Source organism: Myiozetetes cayanensis, unplaced genomic scaffold, assembly GCF_022539395.1.
Source record: "Myiozetetes cayanensis isolate MyiCay16 unplaced genomic scaffold, myiCay2020 scf17, whole genome shotgun sequence".
NCBI classification, from domain to species: Eukaryota; Metazoa; Chordata; class Aves; order Passeriformes; family Tyrannidae; genus Myiozetetes; species Myiozetetes cayanensis.
This window is the reverse complement of record NW_026087378.1, coordinates 1-18,122: the sequence shown is the minus strand read 5'-3', so window position 1 is coordinate 18,122 and position 18,122 is coordinate 1. Positions and strand designations below refer to the sequence as shown.

The following is an 18,122-nucleotide window of genomic DNA, read 5'->3' as shown; positions in this document are numbered from 1 at the left end:
GTACATCCCCAGCACGCTGTAGGTGCATTCTCCTCAGAAGCAGCTGAGATGTCGATCCTCTGGGACAGCCATGAGTGCCTGACCCTCATGGTTTTAACCGGTCTCCGGCACGGATCCTGCCTCACACTACCAGGCCGTGCTCAGAACCCCTCGGTGTCCCCTTCCACCTCTCTTTCCCCACTGTTGTTCCTCACAGGTCTGCTCTTGATCTCTCCTTTAAAATGAGTTTGGTTCTGCCTTTAACCATCTCATAATAAGCTTTGTATATTCCTAAATCCCCAGTAAAACATCTCGTAATCCACTTCTTCTCTCCTGTGAGATTCTTTCTGATAATATATAAGAATTTTTCGAACTTTTTTCTCCCCCTTTATCGCGTACAAAGCTTCTTGTTGAACCTCTGGAGTTTACAGTTCAGTAAATCCTTTAATGTCCCATTAATTAGTGTAATTAGATCCCTGATCTTTGCTATTGTCTCCATTAGCTCCTCGTTAGCTTCTGTGTATCTGGGCGCTTAATTTATGAGCTCGTGTGTTTGTTTCCTAGCCTTTTGCATTAACTAGTTGTTGGCCTCAGGCAGGTACAAGAGTGCAGGTTTTACCTCTAAGGTGGGACCTTTAAAATGTTCCTAACCCTGTGTGGTAACATTAGAGGAGAAAGGACATTACACCTTCAAAACATGAAAACATTTTGCAGCCTTTCGATGTTTGTGTACGCCTGGGGACATTTTTCAGGAATGTGTTACACAGTGACACGCCTTATCATGGACGCAAGGATCAGCAGGCGGCAGGGGAGGAAACTTTCGTCAATTAAGGAGAAAAGCGCTTTTCACACAGAAAAGTGCTCTAGTGTTGAGTGTCCTTCGGCCGAGGTGTGATATCCAATGAGAAGAAAACAACCTTAGGATGATGTGTCCTAGAACAGCATTATCTTCTAGTGTGGCTTCCCTGTCAACTCTCTGGCATCAGCTCTCATTCTTCAATAGTTTCTCTGCCCCACCCCAATTGCTAATTGTCCTGTGCTGGTTAAGAACAGGAGAAGAGAAGGAAAACTTCGCAATGCATCCCGAGGAAGTGAATCTTGCAATGCCTACACAACGTAGAGCCAACCCAAAAGCCGTGTCTGAAGAGTTCGCAGTTGGCGAGCTGTGAATTGATACCCAGAGCAGCGATCCCGCTTCTAAGCGAGAAGAATATTTACACCGCACCTCTTGGCTTCACTTTGGCACACAGAGCGCAGATTCAAGCAGCAAACCCCGAATCAGCAGCTGTGTCCCGAATGAGAGGAAATATTCCCCCTTCCGACGCTGGGTGGGGATGTTGGCCGCGGACCGGCGCGTCCCTCGGTCCACCCCGGCTTTGCAGGCACGGGGAGACAAAAAAAAAAAAAAAAAAAAAACACATAGGAGCTGCTCGGGAAGGAATCGGAGTACTCGGGAGCTTCCAGGTTCCCTCACCCCAGGATTACTGGTAAAACACCACTCCGCTTCGGACGCTATTTAAAAATGCTGGAAGCTGCGGAGGACGGTGGATGGCTTTTTCGGAGAGTGATGGTGTATGGGAGACGGAGCCAAGACAGCAAGAGGCAAGTGATCCTGTTTATTCTGTGCTTTTACGTGTGTCAGAGCGGGGCTGAAACCCTCCGCTACTCTCTGCCGGAGGAAATGGAGAGGGACTCCTTTGTCGCCAATATTTCAAAGGACCTGGGGGTTCCTGTGAGCCAGCTCGCGGCTCGCAAGGCCCGCGTTGTGTCTGAGGGGAGTGAGCAGCTTTTCCGTCTCAATCAGAACACCGGAATCCTGACGGCAAAGGAGTCGTTGGACCGAGAGGAGATCTGTCCGCAGAGCGATACCTGCACGCTCGTCTTTAAGATATTCTTTGAAAATCCATTGCAGCTGATCCGAGGGGAGGTGGAGATTCGTGACGTAAACGACAACTCCCCCGTGTTCCCGGAGAAGGAGATGGTTTTAGAGATTCTAGAAACAGCATCTCCTGGGTCCCGTTTCCCACTGGAAAGCGCCCAGGACAAGGACGTGGGCAGTAACGGTTTGCAGAACTACAGCCTCGGGCCCAATCCTCATTTCTCCCTCGCTATCGGAACAGGGAAAGACGGAGTAAAATACGTGGAGCTCGTCCTACAGCGCCAGCTCGACCGCGAAGAGCAGGAGGAGCTGAATTTACTTCTCACCGCCATCGACGGGGGCTCGCCACCCAGGTCGGGCACGGCTCAGGTCCGGATCGTGGTGGTGGATGCCAACGACAATATCCCGATCTTCGAAAGGGAGGTCTATGAGGTGCGCCTGGTTGAAAACAGCCCCTTGGAGCAGCTGGTGGTCAGAGTCGCGGCCATGGATCCCGATGAAGGATCCTACGGGAAAGTGCGGTATTCCTTCACCCAGACAGCGGAGCGATCCCGGCAGCTGTTCCAGCTGAACCCGGCCACCGGCGAGATACGAGTCGCAGGCAACCTGGATTTCGAGGAAGCGAAAACCCACAAAATGGTGGTAAAAGCCACCGACGGCGGGGAGCTGTCTGCGCACTGCAAAGTAGAGGTAGAAGTCCTGGACGTGAATGACAATGCCCCGGAGATAGCGCTCACCTCTCTCACCGCCTCCATTCCCGAGGACGCCCCGCCACGCACCGTGGTGGCTCTGTTCAGTGTGCGGGACCGGGACTCCGGGGACAACGGCAGGACGGAGTGTTCGATCGACGGGGACTTGCCATTCAGCCTCACCCTCACTTTTGATGACTATTACGAACTGAGAACAAACGCGGCGCTGGACAGGGAGAGCACGGCGCAGTATAACATCACCATCACAGCCACGGATTGGGGTACGACGCGGCTGAGCTCTCGAGAAAACATCTTCGTGCAGATATCGGATGTGAACGACAATCCCCCAGAGTTCACCCAGGAGATTTACACCATGTCGGTCACGGAGAACAACAGCCCCATGCTCCGGATCGGCAGCATGAAAGCCACGGACGCCGACGCAGGAAAAAACGCCCACGTAAACTATGCGCTGGTGAGACAGGAGGGCAAGGAGCAGCCCGAGGTGTCAGTCAACGCTGAAAACGGGGATGTTTATATCCTTCGCCCTCTGGACTATGAGAAGGTGCGTGCCTTTGAGGTGTCAGTGCTCGCCAGTGACGGCGGCTCGCCGCCGCTCAGCACCCAGGCGCTGTTACGCGTGGTGGTGCGGGACGAGAACGATAACACTCCCGTGGTGCTGCACCCGCCCTCTGACAGCAGCGTGACCGGAGAGCTGGTGCCGCGCTGGGCACCTTCGGGTTACCTGGTGGCCAAGGTGGTGGCGGTGGACGCGGACGCGGGGCAGAACGCGTGGCTGTCGTATGAGCTGGCCAAGGCCACGGAGCCGGGGCTGTTCCGCGTGGGGCTGCACAGCGGTGAGGTGCACACGGCGCGGGCCGTGACGGAGAGGGACGCGCCCCGGCAGAGGCTCGTTGTGTTGGTGCGAGACCGCGGGCAGCCACCGCGCTCTGCCACCGCCAGCCTCGCCGTCGCACTGGTGGACGGCTTCTCCGAAGCACATTTGCGGGTGAGCGAGGAGGCACCGGTCGCTGATCCCGACGGGCCGCTCACCCTCTACCTCATCGCCTCCCTGGCCTGCGTGTCTGCGCTGTTCCTCGCCACCGCGGTGGCCGCCGTGGTGGTGAAGGTGCGGCGGGCCAGGCGGAGCAAGACGGAGACCTTACCCACGTTCCCGACGATAGCCACGGAGAGCAGTGCGGGTTCCTTGCCCCGCAGCTACTTGTACGATGTCTGCTTCGCCGCCGGCACCGTCAACAGCGAGTTTCGGTTCCTAAGACCTCTCTTCCCCTGCTTCCCCGCCGGGCTGCCTCCCGGCCCGGGCGAACAGCGGAGCTCGGTGTGCTCGCAAGATGTGGCCAACCTCGGAGTGGAAGGCGACTGGGCTGCACAGGTGAGGCACCTGTCCGCGGGGGGGAAGATAGGGTGATGTGTCACATCCTGCCAGCAAAGAAGTTGCTGAGCTGCTAGTGGAGGAGTCTCTGTGGTGGGAGGAAAAGTTAAAGGGGGTCTCAAAGAGACCTCCCAAGAGGACCCAGCAGGATTCAGCTGCTTCCCATATGCTGACTAACCTCACCTCTCTGCATCATAGAAGCATAGAATAGTTTGGGTTGGAATGGACCTTTAAAGGCCGTCGACTAGAAACTCTCCTTGCAAGGAGTAGGGACATCTTCAATTAGATCAGATTGCTCAGAGCCCCACCCAGCCTGACCTTGAATATTTCCAGGGGTGGGGCTTCTATCACCTCCCTGGGGAACTGCACCCATATCTATGCTGAGTATTCGTGTTAAAGCAAGTCCTCAATGTCACTGCAAAAGGGAGCAGCTGGACCACGAGAAGGTGAGAAAGCAGAGGTAGAAATCTGTCTGCATTTTGGATCCTGCCCAGGCACTGTGTGGAGCCCTTGGGGAGCAGGAATGTACAGCTTCCAGGGACACGTGCTCCCGGAGGCGGCAGTAGTGGGAATGTAGTGATCCTGTGCAATGACAGATGAGACTGCGGGGACAACTGTGCAAAGGGGTAGCACTTCACTGACAATGTTCCCTGCACCGCTGTTCGGAGCTGGTGCTCGGCGCTACCAAGTGCGATTCACGAGGGTGGTGGTGGTAATGCTGAACTGAGGCTGCTCGAGGCTATGGAGGTGAGTACCTCTGCCATTCAATTCCCTTATATTTTTATGACTTGCATGAACAGTATTGGCAAGAAAGGTGTGGTTATCGGGACTTTAGAATGCACCCTCGCAGTCTTTTCCTGACCCAGCTGGGTGTTCCCAGGTAGTACCAGCACTTTGTGAACTCAGAGTCATATATATCTGAGCCTCCTGTTAACTTCCATGTGTTCAAAGAGCATGAGGGAGAGAAGAGATGGTCATTGAAACTCCTCACTTTCCCACTGAGTCCAAGTCACCTCTAATACCATCTTAAGTCACCCCTTGACATTTTAGTATTTCATAACCACTTGGACTCACTTTACTGTTTGAGGTTTTCAGAGCCTCAATAGCTTCAGGGCAGACAACGACCCTTCTTGATACATCAACATTAAACCACATTCACTGTTTGTGAGAAAGTGGATTTTATTCGGGGCTCTTACCATCTTGAATTAATCCCTGAGAATCATAAAAGTTTTGCAGTAGTGCCTCTGTGTTGTCCGTAGTGGAGGATGGTTTCTGACTTTAGATGTTCCCTGTTCGGGTCAGAGACCTCCTCTTTGGCTCTGGTAGAAAAGTGTCACACAGGCAGTGGTGTAAGGCATGCCCTCTAAGCTTCTCGATGACACCTGCTTTCCTTCAGTGCCCAAAAGATAATCGGTCTCTCTGTTCTTTACAGGGCAGAGCTCCCCTCTCTGAAGACACAGGACCCGGAGCTGCAGAAGCAGCTTGCGCTGCAACCGGGGGGCTGGAGTTAAATGTCACTTCTGATCAAAACCCTTGGCTCAGCCATCAGTAAGTGAAGAGAGACAAGAACGTCTATCCCCACAGGGAAAAGAGAACAAAGAGACCAAAAACCTCCCTAAAAGGTACCAGGGAGATGAAGGCTTCTCTGTGAGGGAGCAGAAACACTCTCCTCTTGAGCAGCATTTTATTTACGTAGGTATTTTGTGATTGTGATGTCAATGGAGGAGAACTGTGTTGCATGCTGATTACACAATAATGTATGATTGTGAAAGTGCTACTGCTTCTACAGGTTAAGGGAAATACTGAAAACTGCAGCAGATCTTCAACTTTTTCCTAAGCCACCTTTTCAATGGGATTTTTTGGTCGGTTTTGTTTGTTTTAATGGAGAGGGCTCTGTACTAATGTCTTATTTTTTTACTCTCTGTTCAATACTAGACCAAACAAATATTAAGCAAATTGAGTGGTGCTTGCAAAGGAATTTCTTAATAACAGGCAGATGCTGTTTACATTAGAAACCACTGGCATTGGCACACTTGGCAGGAGTTTAAAGGCTCTCCTTACTGTAAAGAGTGGGCTTTGAGCAATGTGCTTTGGTGGGGTTTGATTTTTTTGTTTTGTTTTGGGATTTTTTTGGTTTGGTTTTGGGTTTTTTGGGTGTGGGGGGTTTTTTTGTTTGTTTTGTTTTGTTTGGAAGGTAAAATTGAAATTAATATTTAAGGATTTTTTAGTGTAAAGCAGTAGAGAATTAAAAGTACTGCTCGTGGTTTTGCAGTAAAACAGTCTAAACTGTTTACAAATAACTTAGAGCACTGTAGAATATAGGCCTTCAAGAAGCTTTCTGTTTTCTTTTTCCTCATTAATTGGTATTGATCTGTAAAGTAATGTGATATTTCCTGTAGCTAACACATTTTTAAGAGTCAGATACTTGATGACAGACAACAATAAAACCTATTTGAAACTCCCTCGGGTGAGTGTGCTGTCTCGAGATCACTTGTCAGAGTCATCGCCAAGGAAATAGCCGCCTAAGGAGCAGGATTTCGGGAATAAATCCGTGTCTTTGGAGTGGATTTTATGCAGAGGAAATCAGAACCACCGGGGAAGTAGGCCATTCTCAGGAGCCGGAGCAAGGTGGAGGGGGATTTTCTGAGCCAAGCTGAGGTCCGAGGGATGTTGCTCCCAGAATGAAGGGGAACTGAGCAAACAATCTTGGTCCATTCCGAGAATTCCTATGAGAAGCACCATGACGATTTCTGCCTTGGTTTGGACCAGCTCAGTTGGTTTGCTGGACACCTGTAAAAATATACAGCTTTTTTTAGCTAAACAGCCTGAAAACAGTTTATTCAAACCGTTATAGTGAGGTACGTTAGTGGGGAAAAGAAAGGGGAAAAGAAACCCCTACAAACCCCAGATTTAAATGAATCTCGTTTTCAAATAAAAGGCAAACAGAGGCATTGCTTATTCAAGCGGTGGCCACATTTGAACAGGATTCCACGGACAGTTAATCTGTATTACTTGACCTCGGAAGAGAGAAATCGAGCCGTTAATCTCTGCTTTCCAGGCTTTGTGCTGGGAAATCTTTGCGTCCTTCGGCAGATAGGCCGCCTGGTGCCGCTGCTGACCGCGGAGGCTCCGCGCATTTCCCAGTTTCCATCTTCGCCGCCCCCGGGATTCGGGCGGGGGAGCTGCACAATCTCGGACTGCTCCATCCGGGGGTCGGCAGGCTGTATCTGTAGCTCCATCCAGCCCGCAGGAGGGGAGATCGGGTCTCAGGAAGGGAATGAAGCTGAGGAAGAGAGAGGAGCCGCTCCCGGGGCCAGCGGTGGCTCTGTTCCTTCTCCTCTATGTCTCGGGGATGAGAGCAGAAATCGCTCGGTATTCTGTGCCCGAAGAGGCGGAGAGAGGCTCCTTCGTGGCGAATATCGCTAAGGATTTGGGACTGACCGGTGCGGAATTATCGGCTCGTCAGGCTCGACTCGTTCCTGATGGAGAAAAGGAGTATTTACAGCTGAACAAGCACACTGGGGATTTGGTGGTGAGAGAGCAGATGGACCGGGAGGAGCTGTGCGGACAGAGTGAGCCTTGCCTGATGCGTTTCGAGGTGCTGCTGGAGAGCCCATTGCAGTCCTTCCGAGCTGAGGTAAGACTCACCGACATTAATGATCATGCTCCTGTGTTCTTAAATAAAGAGATAGTTTTAAGGATCCCGGAATCTGCAATGCCAGAGACTCGATTTTTGTTGGAAAGCGCTCAGGATCCAGATGTGGGGAACAATAGTCTTCAGCATTATAGTATCAGCTCGAACGAATATTTCCATGTCTACACCGGGCGGCGAAATGATGGCAGGAGATACGCCGAGCTGGTGTTGGATCGAGCCCTGGACAGGGAGCATCAGGCAGAAGTTGCTTTCAGTATCACAGCTGTGGATGGTGGGACTCCACCGCGTTCTGGTACAGCCTTAATCCGCGTGGTAGTCCTGGATATAAATGACAATATTCCGGTATTTACTCGGAGTCTGTATAAAGTCCCCATTAGGGAAAATAGCTCCCAGGACACCTTAGTGGTGGTGGTGTCTGCTAGCGATTTAGACTCAGGAACGAACGGGGAAATAGCTTATTCCATATTTCAAAATTCAGAGGAAAATCTACAGACGTTTAAAATAAACCCAGGGACAGGCCAGATTCGACTCAAAAAGCCTTTGGATTATGAAGAAACAAAGACCTATGAGATAGACGTCCAGGCAACAGATGGAGGGGGCCTGTCCACGCACTGCAAGGTGGAGGTGCAGGTAGAGGACGTGAACGACAACGCCCCCGAGGTGATCATCACCTCCCTCACCAGCACCCTCTCAGAAGCCGCCCCGCAGAACACCGTGGTGGCCCTCTTCAACGTGCGGGACCGGGACTCGGGGGACAACGGCAGGACGACCTGCGAGCTGGCAGGTGAGCAACCTTTCGGCATCTCGCTGCTGGCGTCCAACGCGTATGCGCTGGTGACATCGGGGGTGCTGGACAGGGAACAGGTGTCAGAGTATAACGTGACCGTGCGAGCCCGTGACGGAGGTTCCCCCGCGCTTTCGGCGTCCAAGACACTGTTCGTGCGGCTCTTGGATGTGAACGACAATGCGCCCATCTTCGCCCAGGAAATTTACACCATGGCGATGAGTGAAAACGAGCCCGCGGGGACGAGCCTGGGCCGCCTGAGAGCCACAGACGCTGACGCGGGAGAAAATGCACGTGTGAGATATGCAATAGAAGCACCTCCAGCGGGCACACCCGCCGCGGCGTCGTTCGTGTCCGTGGATGCAGAGAGTGGAACCGTCCGGACATTGCGTCCACTGGACTATGAGAAGGTGCATGCATTCGAGCTGGTAGTGTGCGCCACTGACGGCGGCTCACCACCGCTGAGCACCCAGGCGCTGCTGCGCATCGTAGTGCAGGACCAGAATGATAACACGCCCGTGGTGCTGCACCCGCCCCCCGACAGCAGCGTGGCCGGAGAGCTGGTGCCGCGCTGGGCACCTTCGGGCTACCTGGTGGCCAAGGTGGTGGCGGTGGACGCGGACGCGGGGCAGAATGCGTGGCTGTCGTACGAGCTGGCCAAGGCCACGGAGCCGGGGCTGTTCCGCGTGGGGCTGCACAGCGGCGAGGTGCGCACGGCGCGGGCCGTGACGGAGAGGGACGCGCCCCGGCAGAGGCTCGTTGTGTTGGTGCGGGACCGCGGGCAGCCACCGCGCTCTGCCACCGCCAGCCTCACCGTCGCACTGGTGCACGACTTCTCCGACGCCTTCCTGCAGCTCGACAACGATCCTGGGAGCAGGCAGCAGCCGCAGGGGTCTGAGGAGGATCTACTCACCACCTACCTCATTGCCTCCCTGGGCTGCGTCTCGTCGCTCTTCGCCCTGTCTGTCATCGCCTTGGCGACAGCCAAGCTGTGCAAGGCTCGCCTCCGGGCACACCTTTCACCTCCCTCTGCCAATTGCTACGCGGATGGAGATTTCGCCAGCGACGCCGTAGACGTGGGTGGGATGGGCACTCTGTCACCGGCTTACCGCTACGAGGTGTGCCTGACCACCGGCTCGGGGAGAAGCGAATTTCAGTTCTTGAGGCCCGTCCTGCTCAGCCCTCAAAGCAGCACTGAGACGGGGTCGGACAAGAACGAAGATTTACTCTGCAGCTCGCAGCCCGCTGGCGAGAGGGAAGCCGATGCGGGCAGTACAGCCGCTTCTCTCTTTCAGCCTCCAGACTGGCCGGTCGGTGGGCGCGTCCATGACTGAGCCGACCTGGGAGGAACCTTCCCTTCCCCGTCCTCAACCTGACATTTCCCCGTATCTGTAGTGCCATTCCCTGATGTTACAGGCATGCTGGACCTGTGGAAGAGTCTTGCCGGTTTCTCCGTCCATGGAAGGCGGCTCAGTCCCTCCGGACAAAGCCTCCGCCCCACGCTACCCTAAGAAATGCCTTGTACCGCTTTTACCGCTGCATTCCTCGAAGGGCACCTATGGTTAGACGAGCGCGCCCTCCGGGCCGCGGGCTGCGGACAGTGAGGAGCGGGGACAGACCCGGTGCAGCTGCCGGCTCTTCTTGTGCACTGGAACTCCCCTAAGGGCTCCCGCCGCTCCTCTCGGGCATTTTTATCCCACGTTTCATGTTGCGCGTCCTGCCGGAGGTGCCCGAGAGGCCGAGCGGCGGCCCCGCGCGTGTCCGTGGGCCGGGGCGAGCGGCAGCGCGGGCAGCGGGCGGCGGCGGGCGCAGTCCCACCGCGCACCGCTGGGTGGTGGTCTCGGCTAAGGCGCCGCCGACACCGACCCAGCGCAGCCCAGCTCAGCACAGCCAAGCCCAGCCCAGCTCCCAACAGCCGAGCCGGGCGGAGGGAGCAGCGCCTGCGGCACCGAGCCCCGTTCTCTGCCATCCGCTGCCGGGCCACAGCGGCCGCACTCCGGGCTGCCGACCCCTCCGGAATACAGAGGGAGAAGGAAGGCACCCGACCTTCGCCGCTTTCCGGGGACTACCCGAGAGATCCGCGACAAGGACACAGGACACCACAGCTGCCGCCGCAGCCACCACCGCCGGCGCCGGAGGGCCATGGCGATCGCAAGGCAAGTGCTTTGTGTGTGTGCGTTGCTCTCCCTGCCGCTCGCTCGCTCGCAGCCCATCCGCTACTCCGTAGCCGAGGAGGCGCACAGCGGCTCCCTGGTAGGCAACCTGGCGCAGGACGCGGCGCTGCCGCCGGCGCAGCTCTCGGCTCGCCGCGCCCGCCTGGTGTCGGAGGACGGCCGGCAGCATTTTCGCTTCGACCGCGCCAGCGGCCGCCTCGTCGTGGCCGACAGGCTGGACCGGGAGCAGCTGTGCGGCCAGGCCGCCACCTGCACGCTCCCCTTCGAGCTGCTGCTGGCCGACCCGCTGCAGTTCTTTCGGGTCGAAGTCACCCTCGAGGACATCAATGATCATTCACCGGTTTTCCCCGAGGAAAGAGTCACTTTTAAGATCCCAGAAAGGGGCGACCCGGGCTCTCATTTCCATGTGGAGGCTGCTCTGGACCTTGATATTGGCAGCAACAGTGTGCAGGCATACAGCATTGCTCCCGAGAACGAGTACTTTAGTGTCTCCTTTGGCAGTAGGAGTAATGGGGACAAATACGTTGAACTTGTTCTGGAAAAGCCCCTGGACAGAGAAGAACATGCAGAGGTGGATTTCAGTCTTATTGCCGTGGATGGAGGCTCTCCACCCAGGAGTGGGACCACCCAAATCCATATTGTTGTTCTGGACGTCAATGACAATGCTCCTGTCTTCACACAGGATCGTTACACTGGGCAGGTTTTGGAAAACACACTGGAGGGTTCTGTGGTTTTGACTGTATTGGCAACTGACCAGGATGCAGGACTTAATGGGGACATCTCCTATCAGTTCAGCGAAGGAGTCAGTGACAGCGAGTCGCTATTTGAGATTGATCCCAAGAGTGGTGAAATCAAACTCACAAAGTCTCTGGACTTTGAGGCAGCACAGACTCATGAGCTCAGTGTGAGGGCCACAGATGGAGGGGGGCTCTCGGCAATCTGCAAGGTGTTGGTGGAGGTGTTGGATGTGAATGACAATGCACCCGAGCTGGTGGTCAGTTCCTTCAGCAGTCCCCTCGCCGAGAACTCAGCGTCCGGCACGGTGGTTGCCCTCTTTACTGTCAGGGACCGGGATGCCGGCGCCAACGGCAAGGTGTCGTGTGCCCTCGACGATCAGCTCTTCTTCTCCCTGCGGCCAGCCTATAAGAATTACTACGAGCTGGTGACTGTGAGGGCGCTGGACCGGGAGGACAGGGCTCAGCACATCGTCACCGTGACAGCAGCAGACGCGGGGTCCCCTCCTCTCACAAGCACCCACACCTTCACCGTGGACATCTCGGATGTGAACGACAACGCCCCCGTCTTCAACCAGACATCCTACACCATGTACGTGCGCGAGAACAATGTGCCCTCCGTGCTGGTTGGAGCCGTCAGCGCCGCAGATGCCGACGTGGGGCTCAATGCCAAGGTGACCTATTCCCTGTCAGCAGGGCAAGCGGCGGAGCGGCCTTGGTGCTCGTGCCTGTCTGTGAACCCGGAGAGCGGGCAGCTGTTTGTGCTCAGAGCCCTGGACTACGAGCAGCTGAGGCAGAGCGAGGTGGTGGTGAGCGCCTCTGACGCGGGCTCTCCTCCCCTCCGAGCCAACGTCACCGTGCGCCTCGTGGTGCTGGACGAGAACGACAATGCCCCGCTGGTGCTGTACCCAGCGCAGGACAGCAGCCCAGGCTCCAGTGAGCTGGTGCCCGTGGGGGCCGAGGCGGGCTACCTCATCTCCAAAGTGGTGGCCGTCGATGCCGACTCGGGACAGAACTCGTGGCTCTCGTACCAGCTGCTGAGGGCCACCGACCCCGGGCTCTTTGCCGTGGGGGCCCAAAGCGGCGAGGTGAGGCTGAGGAGGCCGCTCACCGACAGAGACCCCATCAAGCACAAGCTCGTGGTGCTGGTGCGAGACAACGGGCGGCCGCCGCTCTCAGCCACCGCAGCTCTCAGCGCACTCCTGCTCAAGGACTTCTCCGACCTGCGCCAACCGCACAGCAGCCCGGCCGCCGACCACGACGCCGGCTCCCTCACCACCTATTTAATCCTTTCCTTGGTCTTCGTCTCCCTGCTCTTCCTCGGCTCCACAGCAGCCTTCGTGGCTCGCAGGCTGTGCCAGAGAAAGCAGCTGAAGGCTGGCCACGTGCTTTACGGGGCCGACAACCTGCAGAGCGGCCTGGCCGATGCAGCTGCTGCAGGGACCCTGCCCCGCCCCTACTGCTACGAGATCAGCCTCACCACGGGCTCGGGCAACAGCGAGTTCAGGTTCCTCAAGCCCTTCGTCCCCAGCCTGCCATCACAGCCCTGTGCCATGGGCGAGGGCACCGGTGAGGAACAGGTTTTCCCTTGTGTCCCTGTCCCCACAGAGGATGTGACCCCAGAGAGTGCTGGGACTCTGTCTGCAGAACATTTCAATCGTCTTTCCTTTAACTAACAAGGGGTCAGCAGAACCAGAGGCTTCATGCCTTGTGGTCATAAGGGATGCAGGCTGCAGCCTGTGGCGATGATTCCTCCAAAATAAACCTGTATTTCCAATTAGCATAACTGATTTCCACAAATTTTAAGTCCTAAAGTGCTTGTGCTCCCCTAGAAGCCAATAAGTAAACAGAAAAAAAGGAATAAAACACTTTGACTCTGACATTCGTATGTTTCAGTTCCTTCTGCCTATTTCTGAGAGACAAAGAATGGGGTTAGCAGAAAGAGAGTAGCTCTTGTCTCTCCCGCTGTCAGACAAGACTGTGGATCTTTTATTCTGTGTTATAAGGACTCTTTCGTTCCGGGGTTCTGGATGTCTCTGGCTGAGAAGTGTGGCCTCTGTGTGCTTTGTTGTCACTGTGTCAGTCAATACAGACACCGTGTATCTCCTAATCCTCACTAGTGCTGCCCCTGGAACAGGGAGTTGCTCCCATTCAGCCATTGCAATGCAACCAATTCCAGCTCAGCAGGCAAGGAGGGTATTTTGACCCTTTTAGCACAGCGGTCACATCTTCTCCAGGGCAGGACAGAACAGAGCAACAAAATGCACAATAAGGTCTTTCTTTGGACGATAAGAGTGGGTTGGGTGTTCTGTCTTCTTGCAGTACAGTAGCACAAACAGTGTTAGGTTAACCTCGAACTGTACAGAGTTGTGAAAGCATGTTCATTGTCTTTGAGTGCATTGCATTCAAACTCCACATGTCCTTCAAAGAGCATTTTCTAAAGGCAGAATCAAGATGAGCTTGTGGAAAGGACTGAGTTCTATCTCCTCATTGTTATTTCTGAATTCGCAGAACTGGGAAGCTGTCCCTGCATGATTTTCTGGGTTTGTGTTAGAGCATTTGTATTCCCCTTTCATCTATAGTAATAGATTCTTTGAAAGAGATATGTAATAACCGGAATATTCAGAAAGCCCCACACTTTGTTGTACCGAAGCTGTGAACTGCAGCATTGTAAGGGGGGTTACTCCTGATTGTAAAAACTGAAATAATGTGTAGGACTGAAATAAAGAGAGTACCCTAATTCCGTATGTAGAGACAGAAGTCTTTGTAGAGAAGTTCTTTCTGGGAAAGGTCTGTCAAGGTTTTTCAAGAGTTTTTTTCATGGGAGTTTTTATTTATGGAAGTTTTTATCAGTGTGCCTTTACTGAGGTAATGTTGGCTTGCTATATGTATGGAGTTCGGAGATGAAGCCGATGGAGTGTTCAGTGTAATGCCCGAGCTGTTGCCAGTCAGAGGCTTTGAACTGGTTTCTCTCTTTGGGAAAGGTGGCTCACTCTTTCTGTGCCACGCTGTGTTGGGAAACTCCTTGTGCCGCTTAAAACTCCCCGTTTCTCGAAAGGCACCCACTCGCGTGCCGGGAGTTGAGCGCTCACGGCTCTCCGCGGGCTGTGGGCAGCGCAGAGCGTGGACAAAGGAGGGGCAGGTGCCGGAGCTATCGCTGTGATCGAACTCAAGAGGCGGCCCCGCCTGGCTCATCCCGATTCTTGTCGGCACATATATTCCGGTTTTGATGTGCGCGGGTCTGGCCCCGAGAGCACCCGCGGGCGAGCGGAGGCCCCGCGCGTGTCCGTGGGCCGGGGCGAGCGGCAGCGCGGGCAGCGGGCGGCGGCGGGCGCAGTCCCACCGCGCACCGCTGGGTGGTGGTCTCGGCTAAGGCGCCGCCGACACCGACCCAGCGCAGCCCAGCTCAGCACAGCCAAGCCCAGCCCAGCTCCCAACAGCCGAGCCGGGCGGAGGGAGCAGCGCCTGCGGCACCGAGCCCCGTTCTCTGCCATCCGCTCCTGGGCCACAGCGACGGCACTCCGGGTTGCCGACCCCTCCGGAATACAGAGGGAGAAGGAAGGCACCCGACCGCCGCCGCTTTCTGCGGAGACTACCCGAGAGATCCGAGACAAGGAGAGAGGACGCCGCCGCAGCCGGCGCCGGAGGGCCATGGCGATCGCAAGGCAAGTGCTTTGTGTGTGTGCGTTGCTCTCCCTGCCGCTCGCTCGCTCGCAGCCCATCCGCTACTCCGTAGCCGAGGAGGCGCACAGCGGCTCCCTGGTAGGCAACCTGGCGCAGGACGCGGCGCTGCCGCCGGCGCAGCTCTCGGCTCGCCGCGCCCGCCTGGTGTCGGAGGACGGCCGGCAGCATTTTCGCTTCGACCGCGCCAGCGGCCGCCTCGTCGTGGCCGACAGGCTGGACCGGGAGCAGCTGTGCGGCCAGGCCGCCACCTGCACGCTCCCCTTCGAGCTGCTGCTGGCCGACCCGCTGCAGTTCTTTCGGGTCGAGGTCACCCTGGAGGACATCAATGACCATTCGCCTGTTTTCCCCGAGGACCGAGTCACATTTGAGATCCTGGAAACGAGCGACCCGGGCTCTCGTTTGCCTCTGGAGGTTGCTCAGGACTTTGATATTGGCAGTAACAGTGTACAGGCATACAGCATCTCTCCCGAGAACGAATACTTTAGTGTCTCCTATGGGAGCCGGATTAGGGGCAAGAAATATGTTGAACTTGTTTTGGAAAAGCCGCTAGACAGAGAGGAGCAGGCAGAGATGGATTTCAGTCTGATTGCTGTGGATGGGGGCTCTCCACCCAGGAGTGGGGCCACCCAAATTCACATTACAGTTCTGGATGCAAACGACAACTCCCCAGTCTTTACACAGAAGGAGTATGACGTGGAGGTGTTGGAAAACGCACCAGAGGGTTCTGTGGTTCTGACTGTGTTGGCAACAGATCGGGATGCAGGACTTAATGGGGAAATCTCCTATCAATTCAGCAAAGGAGTGGGCCAGACTGACTCAGCATTTGAGATTGATCCCATAGCCGGTGAAATTAAACTCTCAAAGCCTCTGGACTTTGAGGAAGCACAGACTCATGAGCTCAGTGTGAGGGCCAGAGATGGTGGAGGGCTCTCGGCAATCTGCAAGGTGTTGGTGGAGGTGTTGGATGTGAATGACAATGCACCCGAGCTGGTGGTCAGTTCCTTCAGCAATCCCCTCGCCGAGAACTCAGCGCCCGGCACGGTGGTTGCCCTCTTTACTGTCAGGGACCGGGATGCCGGCGCCAACGGCAAGGTGTCGTGTGCCCTCGACGATCAGCTCTTCTTCTCCCTGCGGCCAGCCTATAAGAATTACTACGAGCTGGTGACTGTGAGGGCGCTGGACCGGGAGGACAGGGCTCAGCACATCGTCACCGTGACAGCAGCAGACGCGGGGTCCCCTCCTCTCACAAGCACCCACACCTTCACCGTGGACATCTCGGATGTCAACGACAACGCCCCCGTCTTCAACCAGACATCCTACACCATGTACGTGCGCGAGAACAATGTGCCCTCCGTGCTGGTTGGAGCCGTCAGCGCCGCAGATGCCGACGTGGGGCTCAATGCCAAGGTGACCTATTCCCTGTCAGCAGGGCAAGCGGCGGAGCGGCCTTCGTGCTCGTGCCTGTCTGTGAACTCGGAGAGCGGGCAGGTGTTTGTGCTCAGAGCCCTGGACTACGAGCAGCTGAGGCAGAGCGAGGTGGTGGTGAGCGCCTCTGACGCGGGCTCTCCTCCCCTCCGAGCCAACGTCACCGTGCGCCTCGTGGTGCTGGACGAGAACGACAATGCCCCGCTGGTGCTGTACCCAGCGCAGGACAGCAGCCCAGGCTCCAGTGAGCTGGTGCCCGTGAGGGCCGAGGCGGGCTACCTCATCTCCAAAGTGGTGGCCGTCGATGCCGACTCGGGACAGAACTCGTGGCTCTCGTACCAGCTGCTGAGGGCCACCGACCCCGGGCTCTTTGCCGTGGGGGCCCAAAGCGGCGAGGTGAGGCTGAGGAGGCCGCTCAGCGACAGAGACCCCGTCAAGCACAAGCTCGTGGTGCTGGTGCGAGACAACGGGCGGCCGCCGCTCTCAGCCACCGCAGCTCTCAGCGCACTCCTGCTCAAGGACTTCTCCGACCTGCGCCAACCGCACAGCAGCCCGGCCGCCGACCACGACGCCGGCTCCCTCACCACCTATTTAATCCTTTCCTTGGTCTTCGTCTCCCTGCTCTTCCTCGGCTCCACAGCAGCCTTCGTGGCTCGCAGGCTGTGCCAGAGAAAGCAGCTGAAGGCTGGCCACGTGCTTTACGGGGCCGACAACCTGCAGAGCGGCCTGGCCGATGCAGCTGCTGCAGGGACCCTGCCCCGCCCCTACTGCTACGAGATCAGCCTCACCACGGGCTCGGGCAACAGCGAGTTCAGGTTCCTCAAGCCCTTCGTCCCCAGCCTGCCACCACAGCCCTGTGCCGTGGGTGGGGGTACCGGTGAGGAACAGGTTTTCCCTTGTGTCCCTGTCCCCACAGAGGACGTGACCCCAGACAATGCTGGGATTGTGTCTGCAGAACAGTTCAATCGTCTTTCCTTTAACTAGCACAGAGTGGTCACAGGCACAGGCTTCATGCCTCGTGGTTGGAAGGGATGCAGGCTGCAGCCTGTGGGAATGGTTCCTCCAAAATAAATCTGCTTTTGCAATTGGCATAACTGATTTCCAGAAATTGTATGTCAGGTAATGTTCCTGATCCACTAAAATCAAGTGGCAAACAGAAGAAAGGGAACCCTCTCACTCAGATATTCATAAATTTCCGGTCTATTAAGGCCATTCCTGAGAGGCTTTAGGAATGCAGTTAACTCTCGCAGTCAAACTCTTGTCTCTCTTGCTGTCAGATATAGCAGTGGACCTTTCATTTGGACCTGATTTGTAAGAGTATGGCACAGAAGATGAGACAGAAATTTCCTTCCTGAAATTCACAGTGAACTTTTCCCAACTCAGGAAAGGAAGGAAATTGTGAGTGTTGTGCCACAATGCCATGTGAGCACCAAGCTCTTTCTTTCCTGGGTTCGGAATGTGTCTGTCTGACATAAATGGGTTCTGTTGGCTTTGATTTCTTGTCACTATGTCACTCATTACAACCACTGTGTGTTTCCTAATCTTCACTGCTGTTGGCCGGTGAATCAGGGAATTCCTACCATTCAGCCATTGCAAAGCAGGCAATTCCAGCTCAGCAGGCAAGGAAGGTATTTTGACCTTGTGAGTCCAAGAGGTCTCACCTTCTTTGTCTCAGAGAAAAGCAGCAAAATGCACAATAAGATCTATAATTTAGCCGATAAGAGGATAT

At 55.7% G+C, this 18,122-nt stretch overlaps 4 protein-coding genes across 4 annotated transcripts; all 4 read left to right on the top strand.

Moving 5' to 3' along the window:
* The first annotated feature begins 1,325 nt into the window (after positions 1 to 1,325).
* On the top strand, positions 1,326 to 6,399 carry LOC126638181 (protocadherin beta-16-like). The gene is made up of 2 exons (XM_050311844.1): positions 1,326 to 3,937; positions 5,370 to 6,399. The coding sequence occupies exons 1-2, from the start codon at positions 1,502 to 1,504 to the stop codon at positions 5,487 to 5,489; spliced, it is 2,556 nt and encodes an 851-aa protein (XP_050167801.1). The 5' UTR covers positions 1,326 to 1,501; the 3' UTR covers positions 5,490 to 6,399.
* A 747-nt stretch (positions 6,400 to 7,146) lies between these two features.
* LOC126638182 (protocadherin beta-16-like) lies at positions 7,147 to 10,089 on the top strand. The gene has a single exon (XM_050311845.1). It carries the CDS (start codon positions 7,215 to 7,217, stop codon positions 9,708 to 9,710), a length of 2,496 nt encoding a protein of 831 aa, XP_050167802.1. The 5' UTR covers positions 7,147 to 7,214; the 3' UTR covers positions 9,711 to 10,089.
* A 165-nt stretch (positions 10,090 to 10,254) lies between these two features.
* Positions 10,255 to 14,044, top strand: LOC126638183 (protocadherin beta-15-like). Its single transcript, XM_050311846.1, has one exon. It carries the CDS (start codon positions 10,519 to 10,521, stop codon positions 12,958 to 12,960), a length of 2,442 nt encoding a protein of 813 aa, XP_050167803.1. The 5' UTR covers positions 10,255 to 10,518; the 3' UTR covers positions 12,961 to 14,044.
* Positions 14,045 to 14,385: 341 nt separating this feature from the next.
* On the top strand, positions 14,386 to 18,116 carry LOC126638184 (protocadherin beta-15-like). Its single transcript, XM_050311847.1, has one exon. The coding sequence runs from the start codon at positions 14,936 to 14,938 to the stop codon at positions 17,375 to 17,377; it is 2,442 nt and encodes an 813-aa protein (XP_050167804.1). The 5' UTR covers positions 14,386 to 14,935; the 3' UTR covers positions 17,378 to 18,116.
* Positions 18,117 to 18,122: the final 6 nt, after the last annotated feature.

Excerpts from the sequence above, each read along its gene's own strand:
- LOC126638184 (XM_050311847.1), top strand. The coding sequence starts at position 14,936 with ATGGCGATCGCAAGGCAAGTGCTTTGTGTGTGTGCGTTGCTCTCCCTG.
- LOC126638183 (XM_050311846.1), top strand. The coding sequence starts at position 10,519 with ATGGCGATCGCAAGGCAAGTGCTTTGTGTGTGTGCGTTGCTCTCCCTG.
- LOC126638181 (XM_050311844.1), top strand. The coding sequence starts at position 1,502 with ATGCTGGAAGCTGCGGAGGACGGTGGATGGCTTTTTCGGAGAGTGATG. Across the intron at positions 3,938-5,369 it reads AAGGCGACTGGGCTGCACAG|GGCAGAGCTCCCCTCTCTGA; the intron begins GTGAGGCACCTG and ends TGTTCTTTACAG.
- LOC126638182 (XM_050311845.1), top strand. The coding sequence starts at position 7,215 with ATGAAGCTGAGGAAGAGAGAGGAGCCGCTCCCGGGGCCAGCGGTGGCT.